General features: G+C 34.9%; 1 protein-coding gene across 1 annotated transcript in view; it reads right to left on the bottom strand.

Moving 5' to 3' along the window:
• SGCG (sarcoglycan gamma) overlaps positions 1-15,702 on the bottom strand; it is a 117,435-nt gene that overhangs the window by 75,824 nt on the left and 25,909 nt on the right. Inside the window, exons 4-5 of the mRNA XM_081129376.1 lie at positions 10,143-10,230; positions 4,434-4,553 (exon numbers count right to left, since the gene is read on the bottom strand). Coding sequence (XP_080985502.1) covers positions 4,434-4,553; positions 10,143-10,230 — 208 coding nt within the window. The remainder of the gene's footprint in view (positions 1-4,433; positions 4,554-10,142; positions 10,231-15,702) is intronic.

A 15,702-nucleotide genomic window follows, 5' to 3' on the forward strand; every position in this document is an offset into this window, starting at 1 on the left:
TATCCATTATTATTTTTAGCAATCATTTGTTAAACCTGGCTGACTGGTTACGAGATAGCTCATGTCTGCACTTACATTAATTTAAGTAATTTTAAACACCTTGCTGACCAGTCACAATGGAACAGTAGCCAGCTTCATAGGCAAGTTCTGGCTCCCAATAGCCGGTCAGCTTAATATCCAGTCATGCTTTACACTCTGTTTAGAATGTAATCCTTAATTTTTCTTCCTGAAAAACTCCTACCATCTTTCTAAGACCAGCTCAAATTTCTCTTTCCTGGAGCTACTCTTGTCTCTCTTTCCATCACACTCTGGCACAACTGGTCCCTTTCTTCAGGCTCCTCCTGTATGTAGCCCTTGGCCCAAACACCTATTACAGTCCTTAGCGGACTGTCTCCAACAAATTAATGTTTTACATCTCAGCTGAAATATATACATCATCTAAAAGGGACCATGTCTTAATTATTTTGTCCTACAGGTATTTAGCTTAATGACTAACCTATAGTATACATTATTAAATAAATGTTAATAAATTCTAGAGAAATAGTATAGGTTTAGTTTAGACCAGTGGTTCTCAGCTAGAGATTATTTTACCCCTAACTCCTCACCCCCTAAAAAAACTTTTGGCAATATGTGGAGCCATTTTGGTTGTCATAACTATTGGTGGGGCGGGGGGGGGGGGCTACTGGACCTATGGAAAAAGGTCAGGAATGCTGCTAAATGTAATACACAGGACAGCTCCCTACTCACTCCAAAAATATTACCCAGATTGCGCCCCGGCCAGGTGACTCGGTTGGAGCATCAGGTACACCAAAAAGGTTGCGGGTTCAATCTCCAGTTGGGGAAGGTGGGGGAGGCAATGAATCTATGTTTCTCTCTCTATCTCTCTCTTTTCCTTCTTCTCTCTCTAAATATCAATAAGCATATCCTTGGGTGAGGATTTAAAAAAACAACAACCCACAGTGTTAAGGTTGAGAAAACCTAAGCTAGATAATATACAGAGAGAGTCAGACCTTGGATCTTTGGATAGAGAGAAAAAACAAGGAAAGAAGTCAGAATTGTGGAATTTCTTGCATTTCTTTTATCATAAACTGATAAACTAACAAGAGCTAAATTCTGGGTCATAATTTTACTATTCATACATTCAATGGCATAATGACAAGGAAAATATACAGTAGTTGCAAATGCAGTGGTATTTGCTCTGGTTAGTTTCACTGGAGAGAAGAGTTTGTGCCTGAGACAAAATAAATAAATAAACCTATGAAAGAGAAGAAGAATATGACATCTTTACAAAGGCAACTTAAATGTGTGTGCAGAGAGTATGTCTATAAGTTGCTGACATGTTGCTTCTCCCACTGACTCTGGTCAAATTAGTGTAGGACAGAGGTTCTCAACGTATGGTCCCTGGCACTATGGCATCAGCTAAGAAAGAGAATTTCATGTCCCATTTCAGACCTACTGAATCAGAAACTCTGGGGTTGAAGTCCAGCAATATATATTTTAACAAGCCCTCCAGGTGATTCTGATGCATGCATGTAGGTAATAAATAACATAGCTGCTTATTGGTTTTTCTCACCCATTCCACTAATTGATATCATGGCTTGGAAGGAGTCCTGGGCTAGGAAAATGTTTACTTCATTGATGCCCTGTGTAGGATGACTTGGGTTTGAAGCCACCTAAACTATTCCTTAAACTATTTCTCCTACAGATTTTATTGCCCTGCAGTGCAATAATACTCTACTAAGACCTTTGCTGTCCTTTGCATACATCAATCCACTTAATCCAGCAACACTAGTACAGTGAACATTATAAATCCACTTTTTTCCCCAATTATGAACAAACTATCTTTATTTCAGCCATGTCAGCCAGTCTACATTACTGATCACCTGCTATAAACATACAAAGCACCTTTAGCACCAACACAGTCTTTATGGGATCATTCTATTGTATTGCAAAGGACTTTGTAGAAACACTAAATTAAAAAGCTAAGATATTTCACACACTTGTTTATATATGCACATGCTTATACATTTATACACATACATATATGCATAATTATTGTTTTAAAAAATAGAATCATTCAAAACTTCACACTCCAATTTTTTCACACATGTATCATACATGGATACATATATTCATGATATGGGCCATTCATATCAGCTCACACATCTTTTCTATAGCTGTGCCTTATTCCATAGTGTTCATGTGACATGAATATTGTGTCAGATATCTTCTGCTTGACCACCCAGGTCCTCTTTTCTCCCCTTTCTACCTTGCACTCTGGGAGACAAAGTCCCACTGGGTTCCCTTTCCCTCTAGTTCTGATTAGGTTGAAAATAGGAAGCCCTGGTAAGAGATTAAAAAAAGAAAAAAGGGTGAGGGCAGGGTAATTATTTCCTGGCTCACTTCATGCAAGTTTGCCTCAGCCTGGCTGTTTCCCTCAATGAAGACTTCTCCTCTGAAGGAGGCCTCCTCTAATCTATTTTATCTTTCTTACCCTGGTCACAGATTCCTCTCCTTGGGCCTATGGAGGGCAACAGCTCCACTCCTACATAATTTGGGTTAATGAAATATCACTTGTGAATTCCCTACATACTGATCATACTTTTAAAAGCACACCCCTGTGAATAAACTCTCCTCAAATTACCATGACTTACCTGTTTCTTTGGGATTCTGATAAAATTATTCAATGTCCTCATGCTCATTATAAATCCACGTTTAAAAGTTAGAAAACTGGCAAAACATGTCCATGGTCATGCAGCTAGTAATTGTTTGGATGGAAATAGAAGCTAGATCTACAAAGCCAATATTCTCTATACTGTGCAACAGTGATTTCTGATGACCGAGACACTTGGTCAACCTGGTCATTTTTGTAGTAGGAAATAATCAATTTCCTTTAATTAGATTTCCTAGTGTCCTTTATTTTAGTAAGAAAAGGACACTACTGCCTTATAGTATACTGCAACATAGGTTGTGATTTTATAGTTTGTTGTTAGGAATTATATATAAAACTTTGTGTTAAAGTTGTGTGTATTTCTTAAGTCAGGGAAAATTATTTCTTTTTCTCTTATGAGTATTGGTAACAATATATGAGAGAATAAAGTTGCTACTAGTTTTCAGAATAGTATATAAAAGTATCAGGATGCCCTGGATGGGTGACTCAGATGGTTGGAGCGTAGTCCCATACGCCAAAAAGGTTGTGGGTTTGATCCCCAGTCAGGGCACGTGAGGGAAGCAACTGATGTGTCTCTCTTTCTCCATCTCCCTTCCTCCCCCTAAAAAAATCATTAAACATATCCTCAGGTGAGGATTAAAAGAAAAAAAAAGTACTGGGGTGAATTGAACTAGTGTTTGCCTTTATGTGTCTTCTAGTCTTTACAGAAGCTCAGCAAGTAAATTTAAAATAGGTTGTGAACATTTTTAAAAATAAAATTTCTTTTCAGTCCTAAAAATGAGCCGTATCAGAACCCCATCTTATCTTTATTTCAAAGAAAGAAATGTTTTTTAAAAATATATATAGAGAATCCAAGTGCCAGATATAGTGAGAATAAAAGAGATTTGGAAGAAGGTTCCTTTGCAAAAGTCATGTGGAAAACGGATGTTTATTATTGTGCAGATGATAGAAGAATTTATGATAAGCTTTTGTGTTATACCAGTGGGGAGAGATAAAGGGAGGAGTGGATAAAGATTTGTGAGGACGATTTCATTCTTCTAGGAAAGTACTAAAGAATTTCCAAAGAAATGCCATGAAGAAAAGCCAATAAATTCAAACTATTTTTTCTTATCTGCCTGAAGGAGTAAATTTGCCAAAAGTATTATTTGTTTTTACGGAAGTGCACTCCATGGGATATTCTTTTGTTTTTCTCAAGAGTTGCTACAGATGAATGGATAAAGATGTGATATAGAATAATATTTGGCCTTTAAAAAGAAGAAAATCTTGCCATTTGCAATAATATAGATAGACCTTGAGGGGATTATGCTAAGAGAAATAAGTCAGACAGAGAAAGACAAATACATTATGATCACTTACATGTGGAATCTAAACAAACAAGCAAACATAAAAAACAAAGTTATAGATCAAGGGAACAGATTGGTGGTTGCAAGAGGTAAGAGGGTGGGGGATGGGCAAAATGAGTGAAGGAAATCAAAAGATACAAAATTCCAGCTATAAATTAAAGTCATGAGATGCAATCTACACCATAGTTATATAGTTAATAATACTGTATTGTGTATTTGAAAGTTGCTTTTGGGTAAATTTTAAAAATTCTCATCACAAGAAAAAATTTGTAAGTATGTAAGGTGATGGATATTAACTAGACTCACTGTGGTGATCATTTCACAATATATACAAACATGGAATCATTATGTTGCACACCTGAAACTAATATAATGTTTTATGTCAATTATATCTCAAAATAAAAAGAGCTACTACATACCAGTTACCCGAAGTCTGTCTGTACCAACCACAGCTGCACTTTCATCAATAGAAAACAGTGATTTTCCATCTTTGGAACTGATCTGAAACTGTTGACTCTGGACTTCTACCATTTTGGGACCTGAAGGATTAATTAAAACAGTATTTTAAAGTGTTCATTACATGCAGTGTCGTAATCTCTATTTTTACACATTCCATGTCATCCAGCAATATCAAATAACTAAATATGTAGGATTTTTTTACCAACAGGTTGTTTTTAATTTCATGATTAATTTTTTACAGTTATAAGCCTAAGTTATTATATTATTAAAAGTAATTTATGTCAAAGCTGTGCTAATCTATATCAAATATATGTATGCATAAATTATTTAACAGCTAATTTTTAAAAGTTTTGAAACCTGCCAAAAATAATTTAATTCTGCCACTCATACTATTTAAATCAGCATTCTTTTGAGTGTTAACTAAATAAGGATTTTGTATTCTGAAATGTGAGATTTATGAAAGACCATCTTATGAATGGCTCACTTTAATGGCTAAAGGTAACCCAGAAAATAACACACTCAGATTATCTTGTCTGCCCTTATCCTCAGAAGATGTCCTCACCTCTATTCCATGAAAAACACAGATATCACCATGGAATAACACCCTCAAATTCCTGCCCTTACCTAAGGCATTTTTGTCTTCTTCACTCCTTCTTTCTTTTTATTTCAGTGACAAAGGCATCACTTTCTCCTCCAAGCTTAATTCCTTCATGTGAACTTTAGACCCATTGCCTTTCAAATCATTACTGTATTCGGGAAATGTCTGATCAGAGCTACTACCGGTCAGGCACTGGGGATGCTGGCATCCTCCTGGGGTGAATGAGAGCTTGTGCTCATCATCTTATTTCGTAAGTTAGCTTTGTACTTTCAATTTTTCTAACCCTGGCAGCATAATGGATTAATCTTTCTAGAACACAGTTTTCAGCATTTGCTTATGGAACTACAAGTATTCCCCAGTTCTTTTGTATGTTAGTTTTATATTCTTATCAAAAAAAGTAAATTTATTGAGAAAATAGCTTATAGCTTTTGTGTATGTGTCCCTGTGCTCCACATGGCGCTTATTAAAGTTGATGGATGCTTGCTAGAAATTAAATAGAGGCTTTTCAATTAATACATGAATCCATTTTGGACATGGTCACCAATATATTCTTATATTATTTTATTAATTTGTACCTCAGAACCCTTCACTGATTCTTCATTTGTGTGTGTGTGTGTGTGTGTGTGTGTGTGTGTGTGTGTGTCTTATAAAGTGGAACTCATTTTTTCCTCTGTTTTATCTTCTTTCTCTTAAGGAAGCCCCTGCCTTAATTTTTTTGATAGTTGCCTGTATTTTTGCTCTTCTGAACTTTCACCCAGATTCAGTCACCCAGTGATTCAGTGTCATCATTTACTTCTTCTGGGTCTTTGATATACTTTATATATAGACATTGATTTACATTAAATGATAAATATACAGTTATCTGAATTTAAAATTAAAAGGTAAAATCTTGAAATAACTTATCCAGTAAGAGTTCAGAGTTTTGTTCATTGGAGGTTCATATAACAATTTTAGGAAGCTTTATTAAGTTAAAAGTGTTAAATTAATGACTTTTTTCTGTAACCATTGCTTCATATACATTGATGAAATCTTCAACAAGTGAATTTAGTTGCATAATTTTTATCAGTAACAAACCATATAAATACTTTCTTAAATAAAAATAAATGCAGGAAAGTGAATCCGTTCTGTTCAACACAAACTTATTGTATGTTTTTTTGATTGTTTTTATGTTCAAGTCCTGTGCTATAAAAATTGAGGATATATAAGTGAGTGAGATGTAGTTCACAGCTTATAAAAAGTTCATAGTTTGTAGAAGAAAAAGCATATAAATTTAGTTTCAGGACAATTTGATAAATGCCATGATACAGGCATGGACAGTGTTCAATAAGAACCCTGACAAATAATTCATGGTCCACCAGGGGGTCAGGAGCAGAACCCTGAAAGAGATGATGTCTGAACTGACCTTGAAGAAACAATTTATGGTTCCCTGATGAGGCAGAAGGAGGCACTGCAAGTAGGGAGCACTTTTGAATAAAGGCACAGTGGTGAATAAAATTTCATCTTCATTATATTAAAAAATATAGACATTTAATGTTAAATTGAAATTTATTTTCCACTTCAAAAGAAACTGTTCCCCAATGATAACAAGCCCATAATCACTAGGATAATAATCTCTTAAAATAATTGAGTTTGTAATTAATATTTTAACTTTTATTAATATTCTACTAGTTTTTATAATCTAGCTAGACATGGATTAGGGCTGAGCAAGTAATCTTTTGTAGAAGAGTTCTTTAAGAAATAGAATTTAAATTCTATCTTGGATCTTGGTGATAAATAAAAAAGTCATCTGGTAAAATTAATTTTTAATGAAAGCTTTCATACACAGAAAGAAAGAAAGAAAACATAAAGGAAATAAATAAAGGAAGGTTTTATGATCTGATGAATTTGTGAAATTGGCATAAGGGTTTGTCTAGTGAAAATACAATCAAATTCTTCCTGTCACACAATATGCCTTATTAACAGCCCTCCCCTCTTCACCGGGATTGCTTGAATTTAAGATGGCATCATTTAAAAACAAATATCAAACCCTGCAAAGCCATATGAGTACAATTTGTATACCTCTGGGTGTGTCTCATTTTCAAGCTAACCAGACTGGGTTTCTGTTATTTGAAATCAAAAGAAAATTAACTGTAGGAACCGGAGTTGAATTTATAACTGGTAAGATTCCATTATTGTTGCTTATGATTTGATATCTTTTAGTTCAAGGGAGTCAAATATATGGTGTCAGAAGGTTATTTGACTTTGAGCGGTGGGCACACAATGCAATATACAGATGATGTATTATAGAATTGTACACTTGAAACCTATATACTCTTATTGGTAAATATCACCCCAATAAATTTAATAAAAAGAAAAGAAAAAAAAATAGTTCAAGGATTTAAAATGCTAGATATCAGTGCTTGATTTTTTTGGAATTTAAGGCTTTTGGTTTTGACTGTATTGATTGCTATTTTTTTCAGTGGTTTATTGATAAATCATTATTCATTTAATTAAATAGGATTAATTTGTCTAGTTCACATAAGTTACATTTTAGTATCTGGATTGGCTAAATTTAACTTCTTTTAGAAAATGTGAGGCTGGAATGACTGTGATTGTGGGAAGTCATCTATTGAAAATAATCTTGGATTTGGTGAGCTGAGTTACATCCCCTAGCTCAGGGTGCCCAATATAAGAGGCTTTACAAACAAATATTTAATAGAAATCACTAATTTTCATGATTGGGCATGAAACTAAGGTTAAAACTCACGATTTGAAGCTACAAATAATTCCAATGGGAAACATTTTTTTTTTTTTTTTTTAGTAAATCCTTTTTTTGTCAAAAATGGTAATTGTATTAGCAACAACTAGAACAGTTACTGGCATGCTATACTTTAAGGAAATCTGGTTAGAGAAATAAAGGGCTAGTGGAAACACTCCTGGCTGAGAGAAACAAGTCCTGAGGTCATTCCTGGTTAGGCTTTTCAACTAGCTAGCTGTGCATTCTTGAGCAAATTAGCTTTCCAGTGCTTCAGTTTGGGGTTTGTTTTTTATTCATGAAATTGGTAACAGACATATCTAACTCCTTTGTATAATATATGAAAATCCACATTTTACCAAAAATTGAGTAAGGAAATGAGGATTTGTTTTAAATCCCTTTTTAAAAATATAAAAGGAGTTTTCTACTTTTGGAATTTTTAAGAAATAATATTTATATGTCATTAATTACTTGACAGCATATAGAAACTAATACATAGGCATTCAATAACTGGTGGATAAATGACAAAAATTGGCAAAAATCCCTCAAACATTTAAAAGCTACAGTCATTTAAAGAATTTTAACAAGTGATTATAAAGATGTTACAATATTATATAATCAATCAAGAACATATGATTTGATTCAGACAAGTTTCCAGAACATGTATGCCCAATAAAGCTCAGGTTCATCCCTAGATCTACTGAGAATTTCATTGGACTGAGTTATCAAACAAACATCTAAGCAAGAGAAATACAATTAATTATTTAGAATAAGCTATAAACATTAAAACAACATAAAATATGGAGTTCTTATATTAGTATAATAAAAAGGAATCATCAGGCTAATACATGGCTGTAGTTTCCAATGTAACATTATTCTGTTTTGTAAAAACAGCCATTTAAAAGAAGAGACACTGATTTTTTCCACTTCTAGTTGCAAGCATGCTTCACATTAGCTGGGTCCCGAGGGCTCGGGGCCTTGCAGAATGAAGAGTTAATTCCAAGGTCATGGTAGAACATGTGAAATTGATTGCCATAACTGTGATGGTACATGAAGGAAACGTGGAAGGTGCATACAGGACCCTGAACAGAATCCTCAGCATGGATGGGCTCATTGAGGACATCAAGAGATGCAGGTACTACGAGAAGCCTTGCCACGGAAGGCAGGAGGGAAAGCTATGAAACCTGCGGGCAGAACTGCAACATGGAAATCACTCACAAGGTCAATGTTTTGATGCCAAAGAATCAGAAGGATCCATGGAAGGGCTGCTGAGGCCTATGGATAGTAGGCGCAGTTTGAAAACCTCTATCCAGTTGTGTCTCTATTTCTTTTCTTTCTGCAACCCCATTTTCTCTTACCATTTCTTGCAATAAACTCAATCACATATTTATATATAAACAGAAACATAAAAACAAACAAATAAATAAGTAAATAAATTAATAAAAAGGAAGACACTGAAAGTTAACCAGTTTGTGTTGGCAGTATACCTCTAATCTATTTTCCCATAATCAAAAGGGCCATCTAATTTCTTGGATTTGGCAAGCCTATGGACTGTTGGTAGAGAATGCATACACATTTCTTTTACAAGCTGGTTTGCCCTTTTATTTCTTTTATCCATATTTTTTCTCACAAGATTCCATGTGACCTCACTCCCATGTGATCTGGTTCTCTGATCGGTCTTAGATGGTTGGATAGATTTACATAGCCCACCCACGGGCATTTGGTTAAAGACAAATTGGGCCAATTAGAATATTTGTTGTGAATTTAGAACTCATGAAATTGAAAACTAAGTTGGTTGGTGTTGAGAGCTATAGTCAATCAGATAAAAAAACAGAGAGGTCCTGGAGGTCTTACAGAGTTTGAACAGATACAACCATACTGCACAAGGGTAAAGGGTGGACAAATGTACACTGGAAAGGAGGGGTACATGGCAGAGAGGGGGAAGGGACAAGCGGGGGTGTGGGGGTGTGGGAGAGAGGGAGGGAGGGAGAGAAAACAAATACCTTTGGCTCTCAGCCCCTGGTCTCTGTTTCTTGAAGCCAACAACTTTGGTTATTTCCCTTTTGTTTCTGAGAGATTCTTTTGTATCCTGCAATAATCGTTATGTTTCTTGTGGTACCTTGAACGTTCCTCTAGTTTTTGGAATCAAAATAACTTTAATTAAATTACTTCAGACTGTCCCCCTATGATGCTAATTATTCTCTGTGGTCAGCACATTAATACGTTGATTGTTCATAAATAACTTTGAATTCTTTAGAAGAAAAAACAAACTCATCAATTCAGCACACTGTTCATGGACCACACACAAGCAAAGCACTGTGGTGAAGCCTGACTCACCCACTTTTAATCTCCCAGTGACCTCTCCTTCAGAGTTGCGTGCATTTACAGTTACATTCTGAGTAGACTGTAGAAGCAGAGATGAGTCCTAGAAAGGAATTTACGAAATTAGCCAAATGTATACTACTTATAGTGTTACATCTTTATATTTGTATATAAATTTAAGATTTGTATAAAGTAGTTTCTCCATAGTTACAATTTATGTTTAGGACATAATATATTTTAAGAAGCTAAATCAGAGAATGGTTAGTTCTTCTATAATAAATACCGTGTTACTTTTAAAACCCAAAGGCTTCTCACAATTGCAAAAGAGCTTTAAAAATTTGTTGGATGACTATTTTTTTGAGCTTTTTGTTGGAAGATAAAGTGGCTTTATGCTCATGTTAGTGCTTTCTGCAGTATCAGTTCTCAGTGGGAGGTTTTGTTTTACAGATTGCTTGCTTTTATAGAAACAGTTTTCTTCGAAAGGAGCTGCTTTTGAAGAAAGCTGTTGGATTCAAGTCGCTTTATGGTTCACTCAGAGGGAACCAAATGTCTTCCAAAATTGTGGGGAAAATGTAATTTTTCAGAAGTAAAGAAGTTTGAGGAGTTCTTTGTAACTTTATGTGGACAGTCACAACTTGCTTTGTGGCAGCAGATGGATTTACCAGCCTCTCATGTTTTATCCAATGATGTGACCTTAATACTTGTTTTTGCATTGTTGTAAAATAACTAGCATAATAAGAGTTAAAAATTTACCCACAGTTTTAGTATCTATTTTCTCATTTTATCTTCTACATTTTAAGTAGGTACCATTACTTCTAATATGTAGATGAGGAAATTTAGTTCAAAGAGATTAAATTACAGCTTACTCAAAGTCACAGCTAGCAAGTGACAGTTCCATGAGGAAACCCAATCTTTAGATGCCAATTTCCATGGTCTTTTCTACCACTCCCCTAGATTGGGAGAAGCTGTAAAGGCCTACTCCTGTGCCTATACAAAATAAGCTATCTGGGAACCACTCTGGTTGTTTGATCCAATGGGCACCCTCAAACCCTTTTTTTTCCTGCCTTCCACTGCAGGGCTTGGAAAAGCTAATTGCTTCCTCAGCCTGTCTTGTAGCTAAGGGGACCCAAATGACTCAATTTTAGTCAATGAGATGTAAGCCAAATTCTGCTGAAGGTGGGCTGGGAGCTTCTAGGCAAGATTCGCTTTTCTGATGAAAAGGATGCATGCATTGGCACTGCATATTTCCCTGGCCACATGCCTTGAATATTGCCTAGCAGACATCTAGTGACCCTGGGGAAGGCAGGAGGATGGCTCCAACATTGGTGAGTGCTGAACTAGTGTCGTAGCTGCCCCTTCTAGCTTTTAGTTATGTGAAAATACAAGTTCTGATTACTTTATACCACTACTAGCTATGTTTTCTGTTAGAGTATAAAGCAGAATTTGATCTGTAACAATATTGACAACAAAATGATATAAATATTCCCTCTATTACTTAACAAAAGCTCTTATATTGAATTGCACTTGCGCTTTAATCTATATTTCTTATAAGTGCTTTAAAATAATCAACAGGTACAATTTTAAAAAACTGCAATGTTTATTGTGAAGTGTGGGGCATTTCCATTTTCTAGGTGAGAGCTGAGATATAAAGATTGTGAATGAGTTTTTCAATTTTCATAATTAGTTAGTGATATCCCTTAGACAAATTTTATGCCATTTGTAGAATGACAGCACTGTAGAAAGTAAACATTTAATTTTTTCATTCATCTGAATTGAATTCTGATTGTATTTATTAGGCCAAAACAATATATTATTCAACACTATATTTAGCCTTAGGAGGTGGATAAAAGAGCCACAGGACATGATACCTTTTCTCCAGAGTATGTGACTTAAATTAGGAGCAAAGAGAGAGATGCATAAAAAGACCATTAAAAATGTAAGAATGTGTTGGTAGGGTCCAAATATAGATCACAACTGCCCTAACAGCCCTCAGTAATCTCCTTTGACCACCTCATATATGGATATAATTAAACTTGTACTTCAAATTTGAACCTAATATGGGAATGGCAGAGGCTTAGTTAGTCATTGAAATAGCATGTGTACATTAGGAAGTCTGCCAAATAGTCTGTGGAAAAAAAATATTATTGGCGTAAGGTTATTCATAATATTCTCTTACCATTCTTTGAATGTCTAGAGGATTCGTAGTGGTGTCCCTTCTACAATTTCTGACATTAGTCATTTGTGTCCTCTCTTTTTAATGATTAATCTTGTTAGAGGTTGATCGATTTTGATTGATCAAGTTTTTGGTTTCATTGGTTTCTCTGTTGCTTTTATGTTTTCTTTTTTTTTCTTTAAATTCCTGCTTTTTATTCTTTTATTTCTTCTCTTATGTTTGGTTTAATTTGTTCATTTTTTCTAGCTTCTCTTTTTTTTCTAGCTTCTCAAGGCATATACAGAAGTCACTGATGTTCTTTTTTTCTAATACAGGCATTTAATACTATAAGTTTTCCTTTAAGCACTGCTTTTAACTACATACCTTCAAATTTAATATTTTTTTTTCATTTTTAATTAGTTCAAAATACTCTTTGATTTCTCCTTGATTTCTTCTCTGACCCATGGAGAATGTATAAATGTTTTATTTAATTTCCAAATATTTGGAAAATATTCAGATATTTTTGTGTTACTTTTTTTATTAAATTAATTGGGGTCAGATAACATATGTTGTATGATTTGAATACTTGTAAATTTATTCAAATTTGTTTCAAAGTCCAAAATATGATAGTAAACATTCCTTATGCATTTGAAAATAACTTGTATGCAGCTGTTGGCAGGAGTGCTATGTTAATAGATTAATAATTTGTTCAAGCCTCCTATATCTTTATTGATAGTGAGTCTGTTATATCAGTTATTGAGAGAAGGATGTTGAAATCTCCGACTTTAAATGTGGTTAATTATATTTTTTCTTGCAGTTGTATCAACTTTTGTTTCATGTATTTTGAAGCTCAAATATTAGGTATATAAATGTTTAGCTACATAAATGTTGATGAATTTACTCCTGTGTCATTTGAAATGACCCTCTGTATCTCAGATATCTTTATCTCTTGCTCTGAAATCTACATTGTCTGTTATTAATACAGTTTATCCTTAAATAACATGAGTGTGAAGTGTGAGGGCCCAATTATATGTGGATTCTTTTCAATAAGTACTGTAAATGTGTTTTCTCTTATAATTTTCTTAATAACATTTTTCTTTTCTCCAGCTTACTTTATTGTAAGAATACAGTATATAAATCATATTATATGTATTGATAGTTTATGTTATCAGTAAGGCTTTTGGCCAACAGTAGGCTATTAGTTAAGTTTTGGAGGGAGTCAAAAGTTATATGAGAATTTTTTAAAAAATACGTTTTTATTGATTTTAGTGAGAGAAGAGAGGGAGAGAGAGAGAGAGAGAGAGAGCGAGAGAGAGAGAGAAACATGGATCACTTGCCTCCTGCACATCCCTTACTGGGGACTGAGCCCTCAACTAGGGCATGTGCCCTGACCAGGAATCAAACCGGCGACTTTTTGGTATATGGCAAGACGCTCAACCAACTAAGCCACACCAGCCAGGGCTGCATATGGATTTTTTACTGTTGGGTGTGGGGTGTCAACATCCCTAATGCCTGTGCCATTCAAACTTCAATTGTATAGCCACTCCAACTTCCTTTTTTAAAAAAATTACAGTTTGCATTCAATATTATTCTGTATTAGTTTCAGATGTACAGCAAGTTGGTTAGAAAATTATGTACTGTATAGAGTAGTCCCCCAATGCTTCAAGTACCCACCTGGCTCCGTACAGTTATCACGATGTTATTGACTATATTCCCTATACTGTAATCTACATCTCGACTATTTTGTAGCTACCAATTTGTACTTCTTAATCCCTTCACCTTTTTCACCCAGCTCTCCAACCACCTCTGTTCTGACAACTGTCAGTCTGTTCCCTGTATCTGAGTTGTTTTCTATTTTGTTTGTATTTTATTTATTATTTTTTAATTTTTAATTCTCACCCAAGGATATGTTTATTAATTTTAGAGAGAGGAAAGGGGAAGTGGGAGAGGGAAATATCGATGTGAGAGAGAAACATTGATTGGTTGCCTCTGGAACGTGTGCTGACCGGGGATTGAACCCGAAACCGTAGGTATATTCCCTGATTGGGAATCAAACCAGCAACCTTTAGGTATATAGCACAATGCTCGAAATAACAGCCATCTGGCCAGAGCTGTTTGCTTATTTTGTTCTTTAGATTCCAAATATATGTAAAAACTTTTGGTATTTGTCTTTCTCTGACACTTATTTCACTGAGCATAATACCCTCTAGGTCCACCCATACTGTGGTATGGTCAAGTAGTATTCCATTGTGTATATGTACCACAGCTTTTTTATCCACTCATCTTTTGATTGGCACTTGGGTTGCTTTCATATCTTGGCTATTATAAATAATGCTGCAATGAACATATACATATAGTCTTTCCAATTAGTGTTTCGGGTTTCTTTGGATATATTCCCAGAAGTGGAATCACTGAACGTAAGGCAGTTCCATTTTTAATTTTTTAGGAACTTCCACACTGTTTTCCATAGTGGTTGTACCAATCTGCATTCCCACCAACAGTGCACAAGGATTCCCTTTTCTCTACATCTTTGCCAACATTTGTTGTTTGTTGATTTATTGATGATAGCCATTCTGACACATGTGAAGTGATATCTCCTTGTGGTTTTTATTTGCATTTCTCTGATGATTAATGATATTGAGAAACTTATCAGATGTTTATTGGCCATCTATGTCTTCCCTGAAGTGTCTGTTCAGGTCTTCTGCGTACTTTTTAATAGGGTTGTTTGTTTTTCTGGTTAAGTTGTCTGAGTTCTTACAAATTTTGAAAATTAACCCTTTACTACATGTATCATTGGCAAATATGTTCTTCCATTCATTAAGCTGCCCTTTTGTCTTGTTGATAATTTCCTTTGTTGTGCAAAAACTTTTTAATTTGATGTGATTCCAATTTTCTTCTTTTGTTTCCCTAGCCTGAGGAGATATAGCAGGAAAAATATTGCTAAGAGAAATGTCTGAGATTTTCACTACAACTTTTCATTAGTTTTAGTATAGCATACCTTTTTTATCCTCACCCTGGGATATGTTTATTGATTTTAAAGAGAAAGGAAGGGAGAGAGAGAGAGAGAGAGAAACATCAATGTGAGAGAGAAACATCAGTTGCTTCCTGTGTGCACCCTGACCAGGGTTCGAACTTAGGTGCCCTGACTGGGAATCTAACCTGCAACCTTTTTTTTGGGTGGGTGGGTATGGGATGATGCTCCAGCCACCCAGCCACCTGTCCAGGGCAGTATAGCATATCTTTTAAAAATTATTTTACTCTTAACCTATTTGTGTCTTTATAGGTAAGGTGGATTTTTGTAGGTGGCATATAGTTAGTATTGCTTTTTAATTCAATATGACAATCTCCGGCTTTCAATCTGGGTGTTTAGACCATTTATATTTGATGTGATTATTGCTATGGCTTGTTTTAAATCTACCAATG

This window comes from Miniopterus schreibersii (assembly GCF_964146895.1).
Source record: "Miniopterus schreibersii genome assembly, chromosome: 2".
Classification (NCBI taxonomy): domain Eukaryota; kingdom Metazoa; phylum Chordata; class Mammalia; order Chiroptera; family Miniopteridae; genus Miniopterus; species Miniopterus schreibersii.